The 22,115-nt window shown below is 45.9% G+C and overlaps 1 protein-coding gene across 2 annotated transcripts in view; it reads left to right on the top strand.

Moving 5' to 3' along the window:
• Window positions 1-22,115, top strand: part of LOC144823579 (uncharacterized) — a 190,956-nt gene that overhangs the window by 91,133 nt on the left and 77,708 nt on the right. For both annotated transcript variants that reach the window (XM_078682207.1, XM_078682215.1), the window contains one exon: window positions 19,006-19,089. In XM_078682207.1, coding sequence (XP_078538333.1) covers window positions 19,006-19,089 — 84 coding nt within the window. The remainder of the gene's footprint in view (window positions 1-19,005; window positions 19,090-22,115) is intronic.

Raw genomic sequence — 22,115 nt, forward strand, 5'->3', positions numbered from 1 at the left:
GGTCACAGTCGAAAGAGGATACCCACTGCGATCACTAATGCCCAATTCATGCCCATCATCTCCATACGATTCTAGCCCATAACGTGAAATCCATTGTTTCTATATTTTTTTAATGTCCTGCAGTTGCCTCTGGCTGTGAAAATCGATCTTTCCATTGACAAATACTAATACATATTTGCATATCATAGTCCCACTTCCAATACCTCCTTGCATCCTGAGAGTCTAGCTACTTCTCTGTGAGTGATACCACTTTGGACTTCAATGGGCGCTTTAGAGTCTTGTAGTTAAAGGTCCTGCTTCTATTTGGCAACATCTACATGGTGTGTCAAGGCATGTTTAAGTTGCTAGTGCCGGAAACAATTAGGGCCATATTTATGACTTTATTGGTGCAGGAAAGTGCGGCAAGTCTCCTTGCTGGGCTACCCTGTATTACAGGGAAAGGGCAGGAATGCACCATATTTATCCAATATGGCACGTTCCTGTCCATTTCCCTTGCTCTGGAGCCGTTTTGGCGGCCTAGTGCCAATGCCTGTGTTGTAGGCAGGATTGTTTTTGTGCAGGAAATTGCACCTTCCTGCACAAAAAACATCCTGAGATAGAGGAAAAAATGGGAGGTGTATCTTTTTGGAGCATTCCTAGGTTTATAAGGATTTTTAAATCTGGGACTGTATCAAAAACCATGGGAGTTGTGTGGGTACACCCACGTAATGCCCATGGAACATCTATCCAGGGCCGAGTACCGCAATCTTCATGTTTTTGGGGCCACCCAAAGCCATGTAAAGTGTCTTTGCGAAGCTTCAAAAATATGACTTTAGGTTTGCCTTGCTGTTGCACCCCTTTCCGTGGTGCAAGAGTGAGTCAAGCTGAGTCATAAATATGGCCCTTAGTTTTAAACCGATCAAACTCTGATCTCGTCTGGGTGAACGTCATCAAGTCAGTTTGACACCAAGCAGCTACTAAGGTGTAGTTCTAATTATGGTCTAGCAAGCAAAGCCCACAGAAACAGAGGGTGGTTAGAAGTTTACTAGACCATAGTAGAATACATTTGTTTTGTTAAAAAATTTGTATTGCCATTTCTCAATATGAAACAAACTGTACGATAGGAGCATTGATAGTAGAATCATTTTTGCAGTGTATCTATCCACTTCAGATATCTATTAGTGATTTACATACTTTTATTACAGTCCTTGTCAGCATTGGTAGATCAGTATACCAGAAACCAGTTCATGTCCCTTTGTTCAACAGTGTTTCATTCTGTATTTAGGTATAGCTCTGGAGGAGGTGTTTAGGGAGGGGTGCTGGCTCACTTGTTAACCACAACTAGTTGGGATTCCCAGTAGTATGTCCAGACATTCGATAGGACTATGCCCCATCATAGACTCCTTTCTGCCGAGTAGATAGTGCCCTATATGGTGACCCACCATCTAATAGGCATTGTATTTTCTATTTGTCGGAATGAAAGTCCTCTATCCAATGTGGCTTATTTTGAAGTGTGAATTAAAGATATGTGGAATGTGCATAATTTACTTCTGCATAATTACATGAAATTTCAGTAAAATTACATGAAAATATGCATATGTATGTGAAATACAAATCCTTCATTTAGCGCTATATTTTAGTGCAAAATGCCACCACACGTCAATTTTTGACAGGCAGACGCATTTTTTAGTAAAACTTTAAATGAAAAACACAGGTGGAGCAGACAACAACTGCTCTCGTTCTGGCCATTTGTGTTATTCCCAAAAGCTCACTGTAAAATATTGCTGTGGATGGTGCATAATTACACTATGTGGTGTAATAGCATCATGTTGCATCACTTGTGGGACACCCCCGCGCCGCACGGCCACCAGCTGCTGTGTGTGCCCCTGCCCGCCCTCTGCCTCGCTACTGCCTCGTTTTGCCGGCTGCCGGCTGCCCCTGCAGTAGGATTGTTTTTGCCTAAAATTTGTGCCTGTATTTTTTTCTCGCCCTAAGACTCCGTGCATTTCTTTTTTCCTCCGCATTTGCCTGTTTTGACTAATTGTTGTGCTTGTCTACTCTCTCCGTGTTCCTGGTATCTTTCCCCCTCTCACCCCCTGTTTTGTTGCTGATTTGCGCCTGTTTTGTTTCCCTTCGTGTTTCCCGCCGCCGCCCTCCACCCTCCCTTCCCGCCACCGCCGCTTGGCCACGCCCCTTTCTTCTTCTGTATCCCTCCCCGCTCCCGCCTCCCAGCTGCCCCGCCCACCCGCGCACTTGGCCTTAAATGGCGACCGTGCGACGCAGGTGAGTGTGACCCACTTGTGGGACACCCCCGCGCCGCACGGCCACCAGCTGCTGTGTGTGCCCCTGCCCGCCCTCTGCCTCGCTACTGCCTCGTTTTGCCGGCTGCCGGCTGCCCCTGCAGTAGGATTGTTTTTGCCTAAAATTTGTGCCTGTATTTTTTTCTCGCCTTAAGACTCCGTGCATTTCTTTTTTCCTCCGCATTTGCCTGTTTTGACTAATTGTTGTGCTTGTCTACTCTCTCCGTGTTCCTGGTATCTTTCCCCCTCTCACCCCCTGTTTTGTTGCTGATTTGCGCCTGTTTTGTTTCCCTTCGTGTTTCCCGCCGCCGCCCTCCACCCTCCCTTCCCGCCACCGCCGCTTGGCCACGCCCCTTTCTTCTTCTGTATCCCTCCCCGCTCCCGCCTCCCAGCTGCCCCGCCCACCCGCGCACTTCGCCTTAAATGGCGACCGTGCGAACGCGCAGCGGTCACGCGCAGCGGGCGCGCCGATTGTGCGCCGAAGGCGCGCCAAAGGTAAGCCCGTCTGCGCCCGTCCGCGCCTGGACCGCGCCCAGTGCCAGGACCCCTGGCCCCCACCGACGGAAGCCGACCCGACGAACCTACAGCGCCGCCGACCTCAACGGACTCAACACCGGCCGCATCCTAGGATGTCACCAAGCCGCCCCGAAGCACACCCACGGACCCTTCAGCTGCCACGCCTGCAAGTTCACCTGCATCCGGACCTTCCCTGCACCCGCCAAGCCGAACTCCAGCAGCACCCACCTCAAGTGCATCCTGCTCAACACCCGTTCCGTCCACAGACACGCCGTAGAACTCTGGAACCTGCTTGACACCACCGTCCCCGACGTTGCCTTCATCACCGAGACCTGGATGAACGCCTCCTCAGCCCCAGACATCGCCATCGCCATCCCAGAGGGCTACAAGATCACCCGGAGGGACCGCGACAACCAGACCGGAGGAGGCATCGCCATCATCCACAGAGACACCATCCGAATCACTACCAACACCGACGACACCCTCACCACCGCTGAACACCTGCACTTCCAGATCCACACCAACCCGACCACCACCCTCAGAGGCACCCTGATCTACCGACCCCCGGGACCACGCACACGATTCAGCGAGGACATCGCCGACTTCGTCAGCCCGCACGCTCTCCCCTCCGCCGACTACATCCTCCTGGGGGACCTCAACTTCCACCTGGAGAACAACAACGACCGCAACACCATCTGCCTGCTCGACAACCTCGACAACCTCGGACTCAAGCAACTGGTGACCACCCCCACCCACCTCGCCGGACACACACTCGACGCCGTCTTCTCATCCAGCAAAGACGTCACCTTCAGCCACACCACAGAACTCCACTGGACGGACCACAGCTGCGTCCACTTCACCTTCAAAAGAACGACGATCCACCACCACCAGCAACAGGTCGCTCGAAGATGCTGGAACAAGATCACAGCCGACCAGCTCACCACTTCCCTGAGCCAGCACCCTCCCGCCAACTCAGCGAACCCCAGCCAGGCCGCCGACAACCTCACGAAATGGATCAACGACTGCGCGGACGAACTCGCCCCTCTGAGAACCCCACCCAGCAGATCCTGCAGCAGGAAAACACCATGGTTCACCGACGAACTCAAGAGCTCCAAGAAGAACTGCCGAGCCCTCGAGAAAGCCTGGAGAAGGGAACCAACGACTGACAACATGACCACCCTCAAGCTCGCCACCCGGAAGCACCACCAACTGATCCGCGCCACCAAGAAAAATGCATACAAGGACCGGCTGGACAACAACGCACACAACTGCAAGGAACTCTTCAACATCGTGAAAGAGCTATCCAACCCCAACGCCGGAAACAATGACATCACCCCGTCGCAAGAACTCTGCAACTCCCTCGCGTCCTTCTTCCACAACAAGATCACGGACATACACAACAGCTTCAACAACCAACCAACGCAAGCCACAACCGCAACGACGCCACCCACCACCACCCTCCGCACCTGGTCCCCGATCAGCACCGAAGACACCATCCGCACGATGAACTCCATCCATTCCGGATCTCCGACTGACCCCTGCCCTCACCACGTCTTCAACAAGGCCGACGCTGCCATCGCACCCCACCTACGGGACATCATCAACACCTCCTTCGACTCCGCCACCTTCCCTGAGAGTTGGAAGCACGCCGAACTCAGCGCTCTCCTCAAGAAACCCACAGCAGACCCCACCGACCTCAAGAACTACCGTCCCATCTCGCTCCTCCCGTTCCCGGCCAAAGTCATCGAGAAGACCGTCAACAAACAGCTGGCCGCCTTCCTCGAGACGAATGGATCCCTCGACCCCTCGCAGTCCGGCTTCCGAGCGAACCACAGCACCGAGACCGCCCTCATCGCCGCCACCGACGACCTTCGAACTCTGATGGACAACGGAGAAACAGCGGCCCTCATCCTCCTGGACCTCTCCGCGGCTTTCGACACTGTCTGCCACCGCACCCTAGTACAGCGCCTCAGCAACATCGGAATCCAGGAGAAGGCACTGGAATGGATCACCTCCTTCCTCGACGGAAGAACACAAAGAGTCCGCCTACCACCGTACAAGTCAGAGGCCTCCAAAGTCATCTGCGGCGTCCCACAAGGATCCTCACTGAGCCCCACCCTCTTCAACATCTACATGAGCCCCCTCGCGGCCATCGCACGCCAACACAACCTCAACATAATCTCCTACGCCGACGACACCCAGCTGATCCTCTCCCTGACCAACGACCCCGCCACCGCCAGAGCCAACCTGCACGAAGGGATGAGAGACGTAGCCGAATGGATGACGACCAGCCGCCTGAAACTGAACTCAGACAAGACGGAGGTCCTCATCCTGGGCTCCACGCCCTCCGCCTGGGACGACTCCTGGTGGCCCCCCGCCCTGGGCGCCGCACCCAAACCGACGGACCACGCACGCAACCTGGGCTTCATCCTGGACTCCTCCCTCTCCATGACCAGACAAGTCAACGCCGTCTCCTCGTCATGCTTCAACATCCTGCGCATGCTACGTAAGATCTTCCGGTGGATCCCCACCGAGACGAGGAAGACGGTCACCCAAGCCCTCGTCACCAGCCGACTGGACTACGGGAACGCCCTCTACGCCGGAACCACGGCCAAACTCCAGAAGAGACTCCAGCGGATCCAGAACGCCTCGGCGAGACTCATCCTCGACATCCCCCGACGCAGCCACATCTCCGGACACCTGAGAGACCTGCACTGGCTCCCGATCAACAAGAGAATCACCTTCCGTCTCCTCACCCACGCGCACAAAGCCCTACACGACCAAGGCCCGAGCTACCTCAACAACCGGATCAACTTCTACACTCCCAAGCGCCTCCTCAGATCAACCAACCACGCCCTCGCCGCCGTCCCCCGCATCCGAAGAGAGACAACAGGAGGAAGGTCCTTCTCCTACCTGGCCGCCAAGACCTGGAACTCACTTCCCATCAATCTGCGCCTGACCCAAGACCACCTCTCCTTCAGGAAGAAGCTCAAGACTTGGCTGTTCGAGCAGTAGCGGCACCCCCCCCTCCCAGCGCCTTGAGACCCTACGGGTGAGTAGTGCGCTTTACAAATGACCTGATTGATTGATTGATTGATTGATGTTGGGAATTTGGAATAATAAACATAGCTCATATAATTTACATTCCACCTGGGCCTAATAAAAGGTTACTTACTTACTTATTCCTACAACCCCTCCTGGGATATAGGCCATCAACCAGGAACCGTCAGTCATCTCTGTCCTGGGCTTTTCTTCCAATCTGACTGCAGGTGTAACCCATCATCTTGCAGTCAGCCGGTGGCCTCAATGCCAGGTGTTTCTTGGCCTTCCTCGTTTTCTTTTCCCTTGAGGGTTCCATGTTAGGGGTTGCCTGGTGGTGTTTGATGCAGGCTTGTGGATGGTGTGACTTATCCAGCCCCTGCTTCTTTTCATGATTTCTTCATGAGCAGGCAGCTGGAAAGTCTGCTGCCATAGGTTGGTGTTGTTTGAAAATTTTTCCTTAGACAGGTGTTGATAAAGGTCTTGGCTTAGTTGGTGGTGGTCACTGTTGTCATCCAAGTTTCTGCTCCATACCGATTTGACGTTGGTGTTAAAAGCCTTATCTTAGTTTGTAGAGTTAGGTCCTTGGTGCCCCAAATCTTTTTTAGCTGAATGAAGGCAGTCCTTGCTTTTCCGATTCGTACCTTGATGTCGGCATCTGTGCCGCCCTGCTTGTCTATGACACTGCCCAGGTAGGTGAACGCTTCAATCTCTTCCAGTGCATCGCCTGCAAGAGTGACAACAGTTGTGCTGGCCGTGTTAGTCTTCAGGATCTTGGTTTTGCCCTGTAGATGTTAAAAAAAAAGGTGTGCTGATGTGGCTGCCACTTTGTCGGTCTTCTCTTTCATCTGCAGATGGGTATGGGAGAGTAGGACGAGGTTGTTTGCAAAGTCCAGGTCATCGAGCTGCATCCAAGGTGTCCACTAAATCCCACTCCTTCTCCTTGTTGCGAATGTCTTCATGATCAGTCTATGGCAAGCAGGAAGAGAAAAGGCAAGAGCCAGCAGCCCTGGCTAATTCTGGTCCTCACTTCAAAGGCTTCCGTGAGTTGTCCTCCATGGACTATCTCGCAGGTCACTCCCTTGTAAGAGTTGCTGATGATTCGTACAAGTTTACCTGGCAAACCATAGTGGCAGAGGAGTTTCCAAAAGGCTGTCTTGTCCACTCTGTCAAATGCCTTCTCACAGTCAATGAAGTTGACATAGAGGGAGGAGTTCCATTCAATCGACTACTCAATGATTCAGGGTAGTGTTGCAATCTGGTCTGTGCAGGATCTATCTGTGCATAAGCTAGCTTGCTGGTCTGGAAACTGAGCATTGACTTGTTCCTTCATTTATTTATTTGAGGTTTTATGTAGTGCAAACAGGACCCCATTCGGGTGAGCGCTTTACAGAAGGAAGAAATATAGACACAATATATAAAAATACACTATATACAAAAATAGGGTTCACTGACAAAATATCAACCCTCAAAATATCGCTATACTAAAATAATGTGACCAAAATATCGATCTAAAAAATATCGTCATCCTATACATATAATGGTAAGTACAAAAATATTGGAGAAACAAAATCGATGTCATTAATATTGCTGTATTAAATTCAGTTTTTTAAATATATATAAACTAAAATAAGAAATATTAAGTGTATAAATATAGTAAGATTGATTTAAAAAAAAACAGGATTTAATATGTATGTTAACAAATATAATAAATAAACTTCATTTGCAAAAGTTAAACACACATATAATAATTCATATATATTTGCTTAAAAAATAATTATGAAAGTAATAATTTTAAATTATATTATAATTTCAAAATAATATAAACATAATATTATAAATTATAACAATATAAAATAAATTATTAAATATTACATTTAGTACATATACTAGTCCCACTATAATTTATACAAAACTACATAAACTATTATAGTAAATATATGAAAAATGTACTGCTCTCACCTCACGCAATGAAAAAATAATAGAACTGGGTAAAATTTACAAATCTCCTTCCAATAGAAGCAGCAACAGTAAAAGTGTTGGATTTCGGTTAGGTAATGTTTACTGTACTCATTCCAGCCACTAGAACAGTAGGGAAACTTTTGGAGTGGCGAGGGCTAAAATTTACTATTCCCACTCCAACCAGTGCAATAGTAGGGAAAGTGTTGGATTGCTGAGGGGCAAAATGTACTATTCCCACTCCAATAAGTGCAACAGTACGAAAAGTGTTGGACAATGGATGGGTAAAATGTACTAGTCCCACTCCAGTCAGTACAACAGTAGGGAAAGTGTTGGATAGTGGAGGGGTAAAATGTACTATTCCCACTCCAGTCAGTAACACAGTAGGGAAAGTGTTGGATTGTGGAGGGGTAAAATTGACTATTCCCACTCAGTCAGTGCAATATTAAAAACAAACAAAATAAAATTATTACAACAATTAATTAAATAATAAAACATAAAAATGTTGAAAAATAAAACACAAATAAATTAATACTAAAAATGTTTTAAAACATATTACAATGTCAAATACATATCACAAATACCTACACATATTATAAATAATACACAAAAATAATTTTCAAACAAATAAATATTTTTATTTAGAACTTATTTATTAACAAAAATATGTATTACATAAATTTAATTTAGTTACTTCTCACCCTATAACCCAGCAAAACTCACAACCTGCACCTAAAACTTAACTTTAAAACAATTACTTACACTATTAATATAAGCATTTATCAACAAGCTAATTATCAATTAAATATTAATTATAACAAATTTACTTCCCACAATATACCCCCAAAAAACACACTCAGAAAAGTTAACAGAAAATTCTTTACATAATTAACCTAATTAATTATCAAATTAATATGTATTAATTTAAAAAAATATTAATTAACTACATTGTATTTACTTCACGACCCATATCCCTTACACAACCCACATTCCATATCAAATATATAAAAAAAGTAATTGCACGATAATTATAATTAATTATCAATTAAACAAATGTTATTAATTCAAAACTAAATATTATGTCATTGAAACTAATTAACTTCCCACCCTTTACCACTAAACACCCCACAACCCAAACCTAAAATGTAACTTAAAAAAAAGAATTACACAATTAAAATAATTAATTGTCAATTAAATAATTAATAGTATTTAACAACTAATTATTAATTAATTCAAATCAATGTACACCCCATCTTTAACCCATATAGACCTCACAAGCTGCACCCAAAAAATGCAAATAAACAATTAACATAATTAATTAATTAATTAACTGAAAACTAATTATTAATTAATTAAAAATACATTACTTCCCACCCTTTACCTCTATAAACTCCACAACCTGCACATAAAATTTACATTACCAAAATTAATAGCACAATTCACATATTTATATATCAGATAATAAATAATATTAAATGCAAAATAATCATTCATTTATTATAATTAAATTGCAACCTGTTATGGAACTAAAAACACAAAAAGTAATTAAATTAAATTTAATGACTGCTAAAAATGTAACAAATGTATTAAAAACATAAACACTATGGGGTCCATTAGGATGGCGGGCGGGCACCCTAACGGAGAAGTGGACCGCCCGCTAACAGTGCGGGGGTCCCGACAATGGCATTAGGATGCGCCCGCCACACAGGCGGGCGCATCCTGTATGTTTACCATTGCGGCGGGCGGAGATTCCTGCTCCGCCCGCCGCAATGGTAAAAGTGCACATTGTGCTTTCCAAAGCGCAACATGACAGGCACCGCGCGGTGCCTGCCATGTTGCACTTTGAAATGCAGGGGGGTACCATAGGTACCCCCCATGTGCACCCCCCAAGCCACAGACTCCCAGGGGGCCCGCAAGGGGCCACCGCAGGGAGTCTCCGCATGCCTTTCCGTGGCGGCATTGCCACCATGTTACTGGTTTTCCGCCCCGGCCGCTAGGCGACCGGGGCGGAAAACAGGCGGCCGGTGTTTCACACCGCCACGGTCCCTCCCGCCATCCAAATCTGGCGGGGGGGAATTGGGCTGATGATGTCCGGCGGATTCCCTCCGCCAGGCTGGCGGTAGCCACCGCCAGCCTGGCAGAAGAAAGCACCCCAACATCATAATGACCCCCCCATGTAGCCGAATACGATATCGGGCGGATGACACATTTCTCAGTGTGAGAACTGACAGTTGGTCGGTGGTTCTGTACACCCTATTACGATGCGACCTCACATGGGAGGCGATTATGATGCCGGGCGGAAATCCTCCGACCGACAGTCGGCTTGACCTAGAACATATCGGAGCCCTTGTGACTGACTCGTGCAGCTTGCATTCCGACCAACCGATTACGATGTTCACTGTTGGAAAGGTAATCGGTCTCGACCGCCTCTCCGAGAAGACGTGTCAGTCAAAGCCGATTCATACAGCTCTACGGACAGCGATTTTGCCTGACCGATTACGATGTTAGATTCTAACAGCCTTTCCGAATTGGTCTGTCTGACACGAATAGGCTGTTGGAAACTGACTTTGGGGGCTCCTAGCAGGCACCCCTTCATCCTGAGGCCTCCAGTTGGGTGCCGTGGGGTACCCAGGGACCCTCCCTTTAAAACCAGGCACTGTGTGGCAGGCCCCATGTGGTACCCGTCACACGGTGCAAGGTTTTCTGCAGATACCCATTTTATCAATGGGAGCCTGCTTTGTTGGTCGGAACACAGGCTACCATAGGAGTCAATTGGAGTCCTTCCGAATGGTGTTCGGAAGCATCGTAATTGGTCGGGAGGAACCGCCGACTGAGAGTCAGTCGGATCCTGTATATGACACAGTGTTGCCCCCTAGGCCCCAAAATGGATGCTGCTGAGGGATGGGTGCCCTGCTAGGGGCCCCCAAAGTCGCTTTCTGACAGGCTTTCCATGTCGGACTTGGAAAGCCGTCTAAAACTGAAATCATGACCCCGACGGCGTAAATGCCACCCTTAAGGGATTATGTGGGGCACCAACGGGCTCTGGATTGACTGGACGGTTTGAATTCTGACCTCCGTAATCGAAATACGGCAGTCGGTATTTAAAACAAGGATGTCAGTCGATAAGCCTCCCGCGAGCGGTCAGAGGCTTACCAACTGACATCCTAATTAGTGCCTGATTATACAAAAAAATTACATCATATACATTTAAAATACATACTAAAATGCATAACAATAATAAAAAAATGATATTTTAAATGACTATGGCCCTCATTACGATGATGAGCGGACTTGCGTCTGCCCAACACCATTTAGGTGAGGGAACCGCCCGACTATAGGTCGGTGGTTCCGCAGAGAATTAGGTTGCAACCGCACATGGTATGGTCGCAAAACTTCAATCTTTCAATGGGAGCCTGTGAGGTGGGCCGAAACCGCACGGAGCACAAGCTCTCATTGAAAAATTTAAGTTTTTGCACATCCCTGCACCATGTGGCAGGCAACTCATAGTGCCTGCCACACGGTACAGGAAGCCCCCTAGTGCCACAACTGGAGGGCCAAGGGGGAAGATGGCCCTTCTAGGGACCCCCAAAGGCACTTTCCGAAAGCAGTTCCATGTTGGAAAGACTGACATGTAACTGTTGTCGGAAAGTGCCATCATAATCTCGACGGCGTAAACATTGTCCGTTAGGAATTATGAGGCCCTTCCGACTTGCAGACGGGCTCCATGAGCCCCTTGGAACCCAGTCAGATTAACATGCCATTTTAAAATCCGACTGCTGTCTTTGTAACATGGCATTTGGAGTTTAAACCTTAGATGTTGTTCGGAAAGTCGACATGCAGTTGGAGGCTTTCCAACCGACATCCAAATTAGGCCCAACATTTTTGCAAACAATATTAATGACTTTGATATTTTTGCTGACGATATTTCCATATCATAATAGATTGGACATAATATTCTGGAATAGCAATATTTATTACTTGATATTTTGTCTGAATACCCAAAAATAGATGTATAAGAATAGACAGAAATATAACTGCACATATGGTTAACATATAGATAGAAATACATAGTCTAGCATAAGTCCAGGCCTATGCATATTCCACCATAATAAGAGGCAACGAACAGACAGGAGGGAGGAATCGATCAAGTGCACATGGAGGAGAGTCCTCAATGTGAGCAGAATTTATTGGATTGTAAAAACTTTACTTCCTTCCTGAAGATGAATGTGGATGGGTTGCATCTGATCTTGGTAGAAAGAGAGTTCCAGTTTTTTAGGGCAATTTCGGAGGAGGATCGGTTGTATGTTTTCTTTTTCTTGAATTTTTGTGGCTTAAGAAGTAATGAGCCAGTGCTTCTAGAACAGGCATCTCCAACCTTTTCTGTAGTGAGAGATACTTCTGATTGGTTGAATTCTCACCTCAAAGGGTAGCCTTTTCAGTGATTGAAGGTCGGGGTGGTGATATGATCACTTTCCTTTGATCCAGTGATGCTGATGCATTCAGTATAGAATTCAACTGTGCAGGTGAAGTTTTTGGAAGGCCCACCAATGTAGTACAACCGTAGTCTAATTTTGATACCACAAGAGCTCGAACTGCCATTGTGAGGACTGTTCCTGGTAGGAAAGGTTTTAGTTTCCTAAGAGTATGCAACTGATGGTTATCTCCTCTACGGATGGTTCTGATTTGTTTTGCATGGAGAGGTCTGTGTCCAAGATTATACCTAAGGATTTGACAGAGTCAATGATGTGTGGGGTACCAATTAGGACAGTGAGAAGAGGGAAATAGTCTTGACGTTAGTGGTGGGTGGTGTGCGATCAGTAAGAATTCAGTTTTAAGGGAGTGAATTTGAGGTGATTATGAGTCAACCAATGTTGTGTTTTAGTCAAGGAGTTGTTGAGAATATAGATGTCCTTGGGGAAGTTGATTTTCATGGGGAGTGTGTGTCGTCAGCATACATGTGGTAGGAGATGTGGGAAAGTTTGAGAATTTCAGTGAGGGTCTTTGTATAAAGGTTAAACAATATTGGGGAGAGAATAGAGCTTTGGGGTACACCCAGCAACAGTGGAGATTGGTCGGAAAGAGTGTGATTGATTAGGATTCATTGAGATCTGTTATGTGGAAAGGAGGAGAACCCTCTCAGCACTTTGCCCGAGAGACCCATTCTGTGTTCAAGAAGGTATGGAAGGGTAGCATGGTTGATAGCGTCAAAAACTGCAGACAGTTCTAGTAGGATTAGGAGGCAAGATCCATTCTGTTCGAGTTAGCGTAGGGCATCCTCAGCGATGTGGACCACGGCAGTTTCTGTGCTATGAACCAATTGGAAACCAGATTGACAAAGGTCTTGAAGTTGGAATTGCTCAATGTGATTGTGAAGCTGGAGGTGCACACATTTTTCGAATAGTTTGGCCAAAGTAGGTATGTTTCAGATAGGGTGGTAATTGTTGGGGTCTGATTAGTCGGAATTGTTTTTTTTAGGATAGGGGTAATCTGACCACTTTTGAGGCAGTCATGTAAGGAGCCTTGGGTGAGTGAAGCATTGATTATCATAGTCCATCGTGAAAGGAGGGTGTGAATGGACTTATTTAGGAGTTTGGAAGTGAAAATTGAAGTGGTTGGAGCATTTTAGCGAACACAATGGATTTAAGGTGCTATTTTCATCAAGGGTTTTGAAGCTAGACCATGTGGTGTTATTTTTAGAGTGAGATAGGGGATTTCTCTGGCAGCATGATCTGAAGGGGAGGTTTGTGTGGAAGTAGTTTAGTACTGTTCTCGATATCGTTAATGATTTGAATGGTTTTCTCAGCAAAAAAGAAGCAAATGTTTAGCAGTTAGGTAACATTTTGTTGCCTGCAGAAGTGGGATTGCTTTTGCAGGTCGCTTTGGAGTACCTAATGTGCATATTGTAGGTGCTGCATCTTTGACGTAGAAGTTTGAGGTTGGTCATGGAGGGAGTATGTCTACATGTTATGTCTGAGGTGTCAGCGTTCTTCATAAAGGTTAGAGTTGAACCAGGGCTAGATCTTTTAGATGGTATTCTTTTAAGTTGTTTGGGGCAAGGGTATCCATAATTTTGGACATGGTGTTGATCAGTGATGTCATGAACATCGTTCATGGAGGAGGGCAGTAGCAGGTTGTTGTTACTAAGAGTTGATATAGTGTGTGAGTTTATGTTGCAGGTGTTTCAGACCCAGTGTTTGGCTTTCATTGGTTGACCCTTGGAAGGGATTGCCTTTTTTTTAGGAAGAAGGTGATACAGTATGGTCAGTTCAATCACAAGGGAGAATAGATTCGATTTTCATGGCGTTGTCATTTGCAGTGATTAGGTCTAGGGTTGCATCTTTGTTACTGGTCAGGATGTTCCTGGACTGGATACGGTTGAGGTGGTGGAAGAAAGATTTGAAACTGCTCATGAGAGGGTCATTCAAATTGCTCCACTGAATATTTAAATTGCCAAGGAAAATGTGGTTGTTATGCTCTTCATTGTTAGTGGAGATAGTCTCCATGATCTGTTTGATGAACCTGAGGCTTTCTCCAGGCGGGTGATAAAATGTGTGGAGGGAGCACCTTGAGTTGTTAGTGGAAGTGATGTTGATCCTAATTCATTTGCAGGAGGTTAGAGACATAGGCCCTCATTAGGATGGCGGGCGGACTTTGCCCGTCCGCCATCCTCACGGTACTTGGGACCACCCGCCATAAGGGCGGGGGTTCCGTGGGGAGTATTAGGATGCACCCGCCACAGTGAGACCATATGGACACAGTCCGGACAGAAAAGACTGGCTCCAGGAGGAATGCTTCTGTATTCTGGACACTAGGAAGAAAATTACCCACGTACGCAGGGAGTAACACTGATGCTAATGCCAGTAGCCAACAGAGCTTTGATCGGATGGAAAGCCCATGGTCCCAGCAACCTTCAGAACAGAGAAAAAGAGGATCAACATGAATGTTATCTAGTGCTACACACCTACAAATTACAGCAAAAAAAGAGGAAAAAGAAATTTTTTACAATAGACTCAAGTCCATCCTTGAGAATTGCCTTAAGAGAGACATCACAAGTCTGATGGAGGACCTCCGTGCCAAGTTTGGAAGCGACAACACAGGGTACGAAGAAGTCATGGACAACCGCGGCCTTGGTTCAATGAATGAGAATGGTGAAAGGCTCGCAGATCTCTGTGCCCTAAACAATCAGGTGATGGGCGGTAGTGTATTCCCACACCAAAGAATACACAAGGCAATATGGGGTAATAGAAGATGGGGCAATGTAATTGTTTGATAAAGGGTGTCTTTACCAAGCAATGAAAGGTGGAGTCTGTATCAGGGAATACATATTCCTGGAAATATCGAAAGATTCTCCCTAAATTATTTTCCATGAAGCTGAATTTATTTCTAAGGATGCCAATCCCCAAGTACCTAAACCTCTTCAATTGCATCAGGAAGGGACTTTAAACAAATGTGCTAGGTTTCCACTCCATGACTGGAAAATTGTAACCTAGTATCTGGAATCCAGAACATGTACCAAGTATCTTAATTGTAACAAATAACATATTAATGGAGATGTTGTGGATAGCTACATATCAAAGTAAATCATCAGTAAACAGGCATAGACAATTATCCCATTCGCTGGTTCACTTGATACCGCTCACTAAGCTGTGGCTGCTCCTCCGGTAAGGCGGAGGAGCGTCGTCCCACTGCTCTGCGAGCAGATTAAAAAGGAAAAATAAAATGATAATGCAATGTTCTTGTCATTTTATTTTTCTGTTCTTGCTTATGTGTGGGTGGGGTGGGGCGGGGCTGGGCTGGGCTGGCCAGAGCAGGGGTCAGGGGGAGAAGTGGTAAGCAATCTCTAAGTGTTCTTGGCCAAACCATCATGCACACTTTGTATGCTCTCCACCAGGTGTATTGCACAGCCTGGGTGGAGAACATGCACAGCCTCCCTGCCCCACTCTGAGTGCCGAACCATGGCGCTCAGACGAATCACAACGCTGCCTGTAAGCCAGCGTTCTGATTGGCAAAGTGAGTCTGGGAATCTGTGTGCTTCAAGGTTCCCGCTCCTAGAGTCGACCGAGGAGCAGTAGAGGACCAATAGGTGCAGCTGGCCTGCAGGTAAGTCCTTTGTTTAATTTTTTTTCATTTATCCCTACCCTCCCCTGCCCCGTTCACCACCCCCGTTGAGTAGTGGCCGCCACTGTCACTAAGATCTTCTTTCTGATCTGTCGCACAGTTGTCTCCGATGTCAGGGCAAAGATCGTCCTCCAGTGCAAGTGAGAGCACAGGGCAAGGATTCCACAAAATTTAAATTTCTCTAATGGGCTCTATGCAAGAGTTGGAGTTATAATTGGACGTTTGAGGGCAATCTCATTTTAACTAGAACGATTGTCATAACGGTCCATTTCACAGTGTTGAATGCATGTTGTGCATCGAGGGATAGCATCCCTCATCTTAAAGGCTTGACAAAGAATGTTATCATGTCTTCTGAGATTCAGTCTGGTCGACTTTTGAAACAAAAAGCCAGAATAATCTGTTTGGATTAATCTGTTTATAACATTGTAAAGTCTACAGGCCAGAACCTTTGCCAATACCATGGCTCAATATTTCAGCACAAGATTGATGTATACGATGAACACATATCCATGGCTTTGCCTGGCTTGTGCATTGCCACTATAGCAACCTTTCTGAGGGTCAGCAGAAAGCAATCCCTCCGGCTGTGACCATCCGAAGAATATACCTGATATCTTTGCTGAGAATTATTTCTAAAATTTAGTGGGCAAGCTATTTTGCCCCGGTGTTTTGCCACCAAGTGCCTGTGAAAATGCTTTACCCACTTCATTTTCTGTCATTGGTGTGTTTTGTTCCTCAGTTTCGTCCTGGCTCAGGGAAGGAAGATCAAGCTCTGTTCTGAAGGCCATCATGGTCCTATGTGCCCTTGGACTTATATAAAGAACCACAGTACGAGATGAACTCCTGTGCTATGTCTGTTTCAGTTTCCCCCACAAGACCCTCGAGATTCTGCATCCCATACAAGAAGCGACCCACTTATCTCCTACATAGTCAAGCTATCAGTTTTCCTGTATTGATCAAGAGAGAGCAAGCTTGAGGCCTGATTTAGAGTTTGGTGGACAAGGCACCTTGTCCCTGAAACCCTTGATCCGCCCCCTTTGTTTTGAGTCAGGCAGTTGTCCACGTTCCAGGTGGCATTGTTCTGCTGGATCTGCCGTCGGACAACTTATTGACACTGATGAATTAGGGGCCATTGGAGTAAGGGCCTCAGACTGACTGCTCTCCTTAGAACTGACAGTTTGATATTCTCTTTTTTACTGTGCATCACCACCAGGTAAAACCTGGCAGTCACCGGTCAGTCACCCAGGGTATGCAGGTCATTTGTTTTCAAAAGCAAATTCCTGTTTTGGGCGTTTGTTTCTGAAATTCCAAAAGGTTTGGTGCGCAGCTGCCTAAAAGATGGAAGCTGCACACCAAACTTTCGGTTCCTTCACAGCAACTGCCATGGTGGCAGCTATGTGAACTCACAGAGATCACTGCCGGTGGAGGTGATCTCAAAATATGGTTTGTCCACCACCCAGGGGGACTGAGTAAAGACCAAGATGGGCTAAATTAAATTTGTGTTTTCCAATAAGTGAATTATTCACATAACTAAATATGTTGGCCATGCCCACAACCTAGATAAACATGGACTTTAAATTAAGAGTGCCTAGTGGACCAATATTTATTATGCTGTGAACATCTTGGAATGAACCAGTTTACTTGTTTCAAGTTAACCAAAGTCAGCTCATTTCCTTTTTCTGTGCACCCCGCTACTAAATATCCAGGAGCATATTTATGAGAGGCATTGCATCGCCCTTGTACCACGCAATGTGGTGCAAGCCCGACACAAGCCCAAAATGCGATTTATGCTTGGCCCTGAGTGGCTCCATAAATCTGAAGCAATGTAGCGCAGCACAAATCGCTGCATTGCGTTACTCTGCCCCGGGAAAATGTTCAGTGGGTATTACGTGGGTGTTCCATCGCAACTCCCTTGGTTTTTGATGAATTCTCACATCTGCCAAACGTGATAGACCTGGGAATGCACAAAATAGATACTACTTCCCATGGGAGGCGTAACGAGGAGAAATATCTTTATTTCTCCTTGTTACTTCCTCTTTCAATGTGTCCTGAATTCACCTTTCTTTCTCTGTCTCTTTGTCTCTTTCTTCACTATTTCACTCACACTGACTCTTGTTCTCTCTCTCACACTCTCTCAGCACTCTCTCTCTCTCTCTCTCAAATGGCTAGAAACAATTCGATCTCCAGTGTGTACCCTAAAAATGCGAATGTATGATGTTACAATGCATGCACTTACAACGCAGTTTTTACATTGCAACATCCACTACAACGCATTCCATTACATCGCATGACACTACATCGCATATTAAAAAACGACCTTAACAATGCATGCTACCTTTACAACGCATACCATTACACCGCATACCATTACATTGCATTTAAGGTAAGTATTGGATAGTATAGGGGTAAAAGTTACTATTCTAACTCTAGGGGGTGCAACAGTAGGGTAAGTGTTGGATAGTGTAGGGGTAAAATTTAGTACTCTAACTCCAGGGGGTGCAGCAGTAGGGTAAGTGCTAGATAGTGTAGGGGTTAAAATTATTATTCTAACTCCTGGGGGTGCAACTGTAGGGTAAGTGTTGGATAGGATAGGGGTACTGTGTGTTGTAATGGTATGCGTTGTAATGGTATGCGTTGTAATGCTTGCGTTGTAGTGACATGCAATGTAGTGTCATGCGTTGTAATGGTATGCGTTGTAATGCCTGCGTTGTAGTGACATGCGTTGTAAGGGATGTTGCGATGTAATGACTGCAATGTAAGTGTAATGCGATATAATGACTGCGATGTAAAGGTTGTTTCCCAAAAATGCATCCTTTGTTTATTCACCATTAAACTAATATAACCTCCTCCTGCCTAGTTGTTGTCATTGCCTCACCTACCCTCTTGCCCACACAAACTCACTCACTCACTTTCACTCAGTCATTCACTCTCTCACTTACTTAGTCAGTCACTTACTGACTCACTTACTCACACTTATCTTCAGCGAAGGCTGTAAAAGGTACATCAGTTGTGTGCACAAAGCCAATGCATAACCACTCTGTTCTCGTTGCATTGACTGTAGCTGTACACAATGATAGCCTCTCTGTTTTTTCTCTAGTGCCCGTAGCAGTTCCCACTAGGACTGTGAGTAAGGAGGAGACGGATCTGAAGGAGGTGTTGAAAGCACTATGCAGATGTTATGGTAAGAAGGGACACTCATTGTTTGTATCTGTCTAGAGCTATGGGGAGATCATAGTGACCAAAACAATTGATAAAGGCCAGGAGAACAAAGATGATTGATTTAAGGAATACAGGGCCATATTATCAAGAAAGGGCGATACATTATCGCTGCTTTTATCGGCAGGAAACTGCCGCTACAGCGGCAATAATGGGCTTGATAATATGTCCTTGTGAATTCCCATAGAAGCCCAGGTTCTGATGTTAACCTGGGCTTCTATGGGAATTCCTGCCGATAAAAGCGGCAATAATGTATCGCCCTTTCTTGATAATATGGCCCACAGATCTGTTGTTTCTCACATGCAACTTGCTGGCCATGCCTCTCATGTATGGCCAGCAGGGATCACCATGAGTATTTTATTTCCACCACCAAAAGGGTTCCTGATCAACGTTTTCAAGGGTGTTCTTCAATAAGTCAGAGTGCCTGTTTAGCTTTCACCTTGATGGCTTCAGCTCTACAGTCTGTAACGTTCAGATTTCAGCCCCATATCTGTCTGTTGCTTCTGATTGCAGTATGGGGCCTCCATTATTCATCCAGCTCCTGTCTGCTTGTCTGCCTTTGTTGCCAAAAAATGCTTTGCACATACCTTTCCTTCTACCACCCCCACCATGGAATGCATGTGAAGTCACCGACTGAAGTCCTTATTAAATCCAATACGCGAGATTCCCCAATCTGTCAACTCCCATGAAGCGGGATACAGGAGTTTCCTGTTATGGGTCACTGTGGCAGACAGACAAGTGATTTAGTAGGAGGGGTAGGGAGTACCATTGGGCACTGATCACCCATCAACTCTGTAAAGAAGGGGGTATAAGGGTGATAAGGGATAAGAGGCTTTTTGCACCTTAGAGGGGTTGGAAAAAAAGGAAGAATGTAAAGGGGGGAAACCCTTATATCGGTTATGAATAAAGTACGTGCTTTGGAGCACCTGAGGATGGGAAAGAAAAGCTACTCACACAAAAGGTCCTCAGTGAACCTTGTGTTTCATGGCATTGCTTTTTCTTTCACAGTTGTTGATGTGGAGGCATCTGCTTAACGTGAGAAGGATGCCCCATGGTTCATCAAGTTTAGGGATCATGCTCCAGTCCCCCAATGTAGGATCTCTTGCGCCATGAATCTATGGACCATGATTCACACAGAAACATAAAGATTAAATATCCTAGAGTGTGGTTTTTACCAGTTGTCAAACAGGTCACAGGAGAGCTTGTTAGTGGGAGAGTGCAATATTTCCAGAGTACTTTCAAATATGTGAGTCAGACTACACGCTAAAAAGGACAGCTGTAGCTAAAATAAGGAACCTGTCATTCCACCACTGTTGCATGAACCTTCAGTAGTTACATTGGAATGTCCTAGAGGAAATTCACCTTCACCAGAAAATTTTCTGGAGCTGACATTATAAGCATCAGCAAGGAATATATAAAAAGGCTATAGACCCTAGAGAATGCAATAAGGTGGGAGGAGAGGCAGGAGATACTAGGAGATGATAGACAATGAAAGAAGAGAGGTATGGGAAGAATATCATACAAAGATATATTTGTAGGTGATAACACAGTGGCGAAAGCCACAAAACATCTGGTCTACCTATTAAATACGTTGACCAAAGATATGTACATTATTCAGAGGTTGCCGTGACCCAAGAGACAAGGCGATTGAAGGAAGGCTAGTTCATGCTTACTGGAACCAAGGTGTCTGCGCAAGAAGGTAGTGAAACTTCAAACCATAGTCAAGGATGAGAACTTTCTAGCCTTCAGAGTAAACGTTGAAATTTTACTTTTACTTGCAACCTGATTGTGAAGATCTGAGTGTGTTACCTGATATGGGTGTAGGGTCATATCTATACTAATATAATAAAGAGAGAGCCCAAACCTTTGAGGCGGGTAATCTCAGGAACCACAGCACCAATCACAACACCCAATACAGCATTGGAAAGGGCAGTTGCAGCAGAAGGACATAGGCTATGCAGATGCCCACCATATACATTTAAAAGGTAAAAGAACCGTGCCAGCAAAGTAGTCCCTTGTGGGCGTGTCTGCGTTGTGCTGTGGGCGTATGCTGGGGGCGTGACAAATGCTGGGGGCGTGTGGTACGTTCCGCACTTCATGCCATGTGTCATATTGTGTGCTGTGGGCGTGTGCTGGGGGCGTGGGCGTGTGCGGGCGCAGGATTACGGGAAAAAAAGCGAGCGTTGTGCCCAATATTTCATTGTTTTTTCTTCCCAGGTTCTGTACATTCCAGCTCCGGGTGTCCACCCTGCTCCCTTTAAATACCCCTGCACCCCATAATCAAATCCCACCCTTACTCCTTAAAATACCCCAACACCCTTAAACACTAACCCTTCTTAACCCTATAAATATACCCTGTACCCCAAAACCCAAACCTATCCCTAAACCCTAAAAATACCCCTGTATCCCAAAACCCAAATCTAGCCCTGAACCCTATAAATACCCCTGTACCTCAAAACCCAAACCTACCCCTGAACCCTAAAAATACTCATGTACCCCAAAACCCAAACCTAGCCCTGAACCCTAAAAATACCCTTGTACCCCAAAACCCAAACCTACCCCTGAACCCTAAAATACCCCTGTACCCCAAACCTAGCCCTGAACCCTTAAAATACCCCTGTACCCCAAAACCCAAACCTACCCCTGAAACCTAAAAATACCCCTGTACCCCAAAACCCAAACCTAGCCCTGGACCATAAAAATAACCCTGTACCCCAAAACCTAAACCTACCCCTGAACCCTAAAATACCCCTGTACCCCAAAACCCAAACCTAGCCCTGAACCCTTAAATTACCCCTGTACCCCAAAACCCAAACCTACCACTGAACCCTAAAAATACCCCTATACCCCAAAACCCAAACCTAGCCCTGAACCCTAAAAATACCCCTGTACCCCAAAACCCATCCCTATCCCTAAACCCTAAAACTACCCCTGTACCCCATAACCCAAAACTATATCTGAACCCTTAAAATACCCAAACACCCCAAAACA

Source organism: Lissotriton helveticus, chromosome 1_1 (assembly GCF_964261635.1).
Source record: "Lissotriton helveticus chromosome 1_1, aLisHel1.1, whole genome shotgun sequence".
NCBI classification, from domain to species: Eukaryota; Metazoa; Chordata; class Amphibia; order Caudata; family Salamandridae; genus Lissotriton; species Lissotriton helveticus.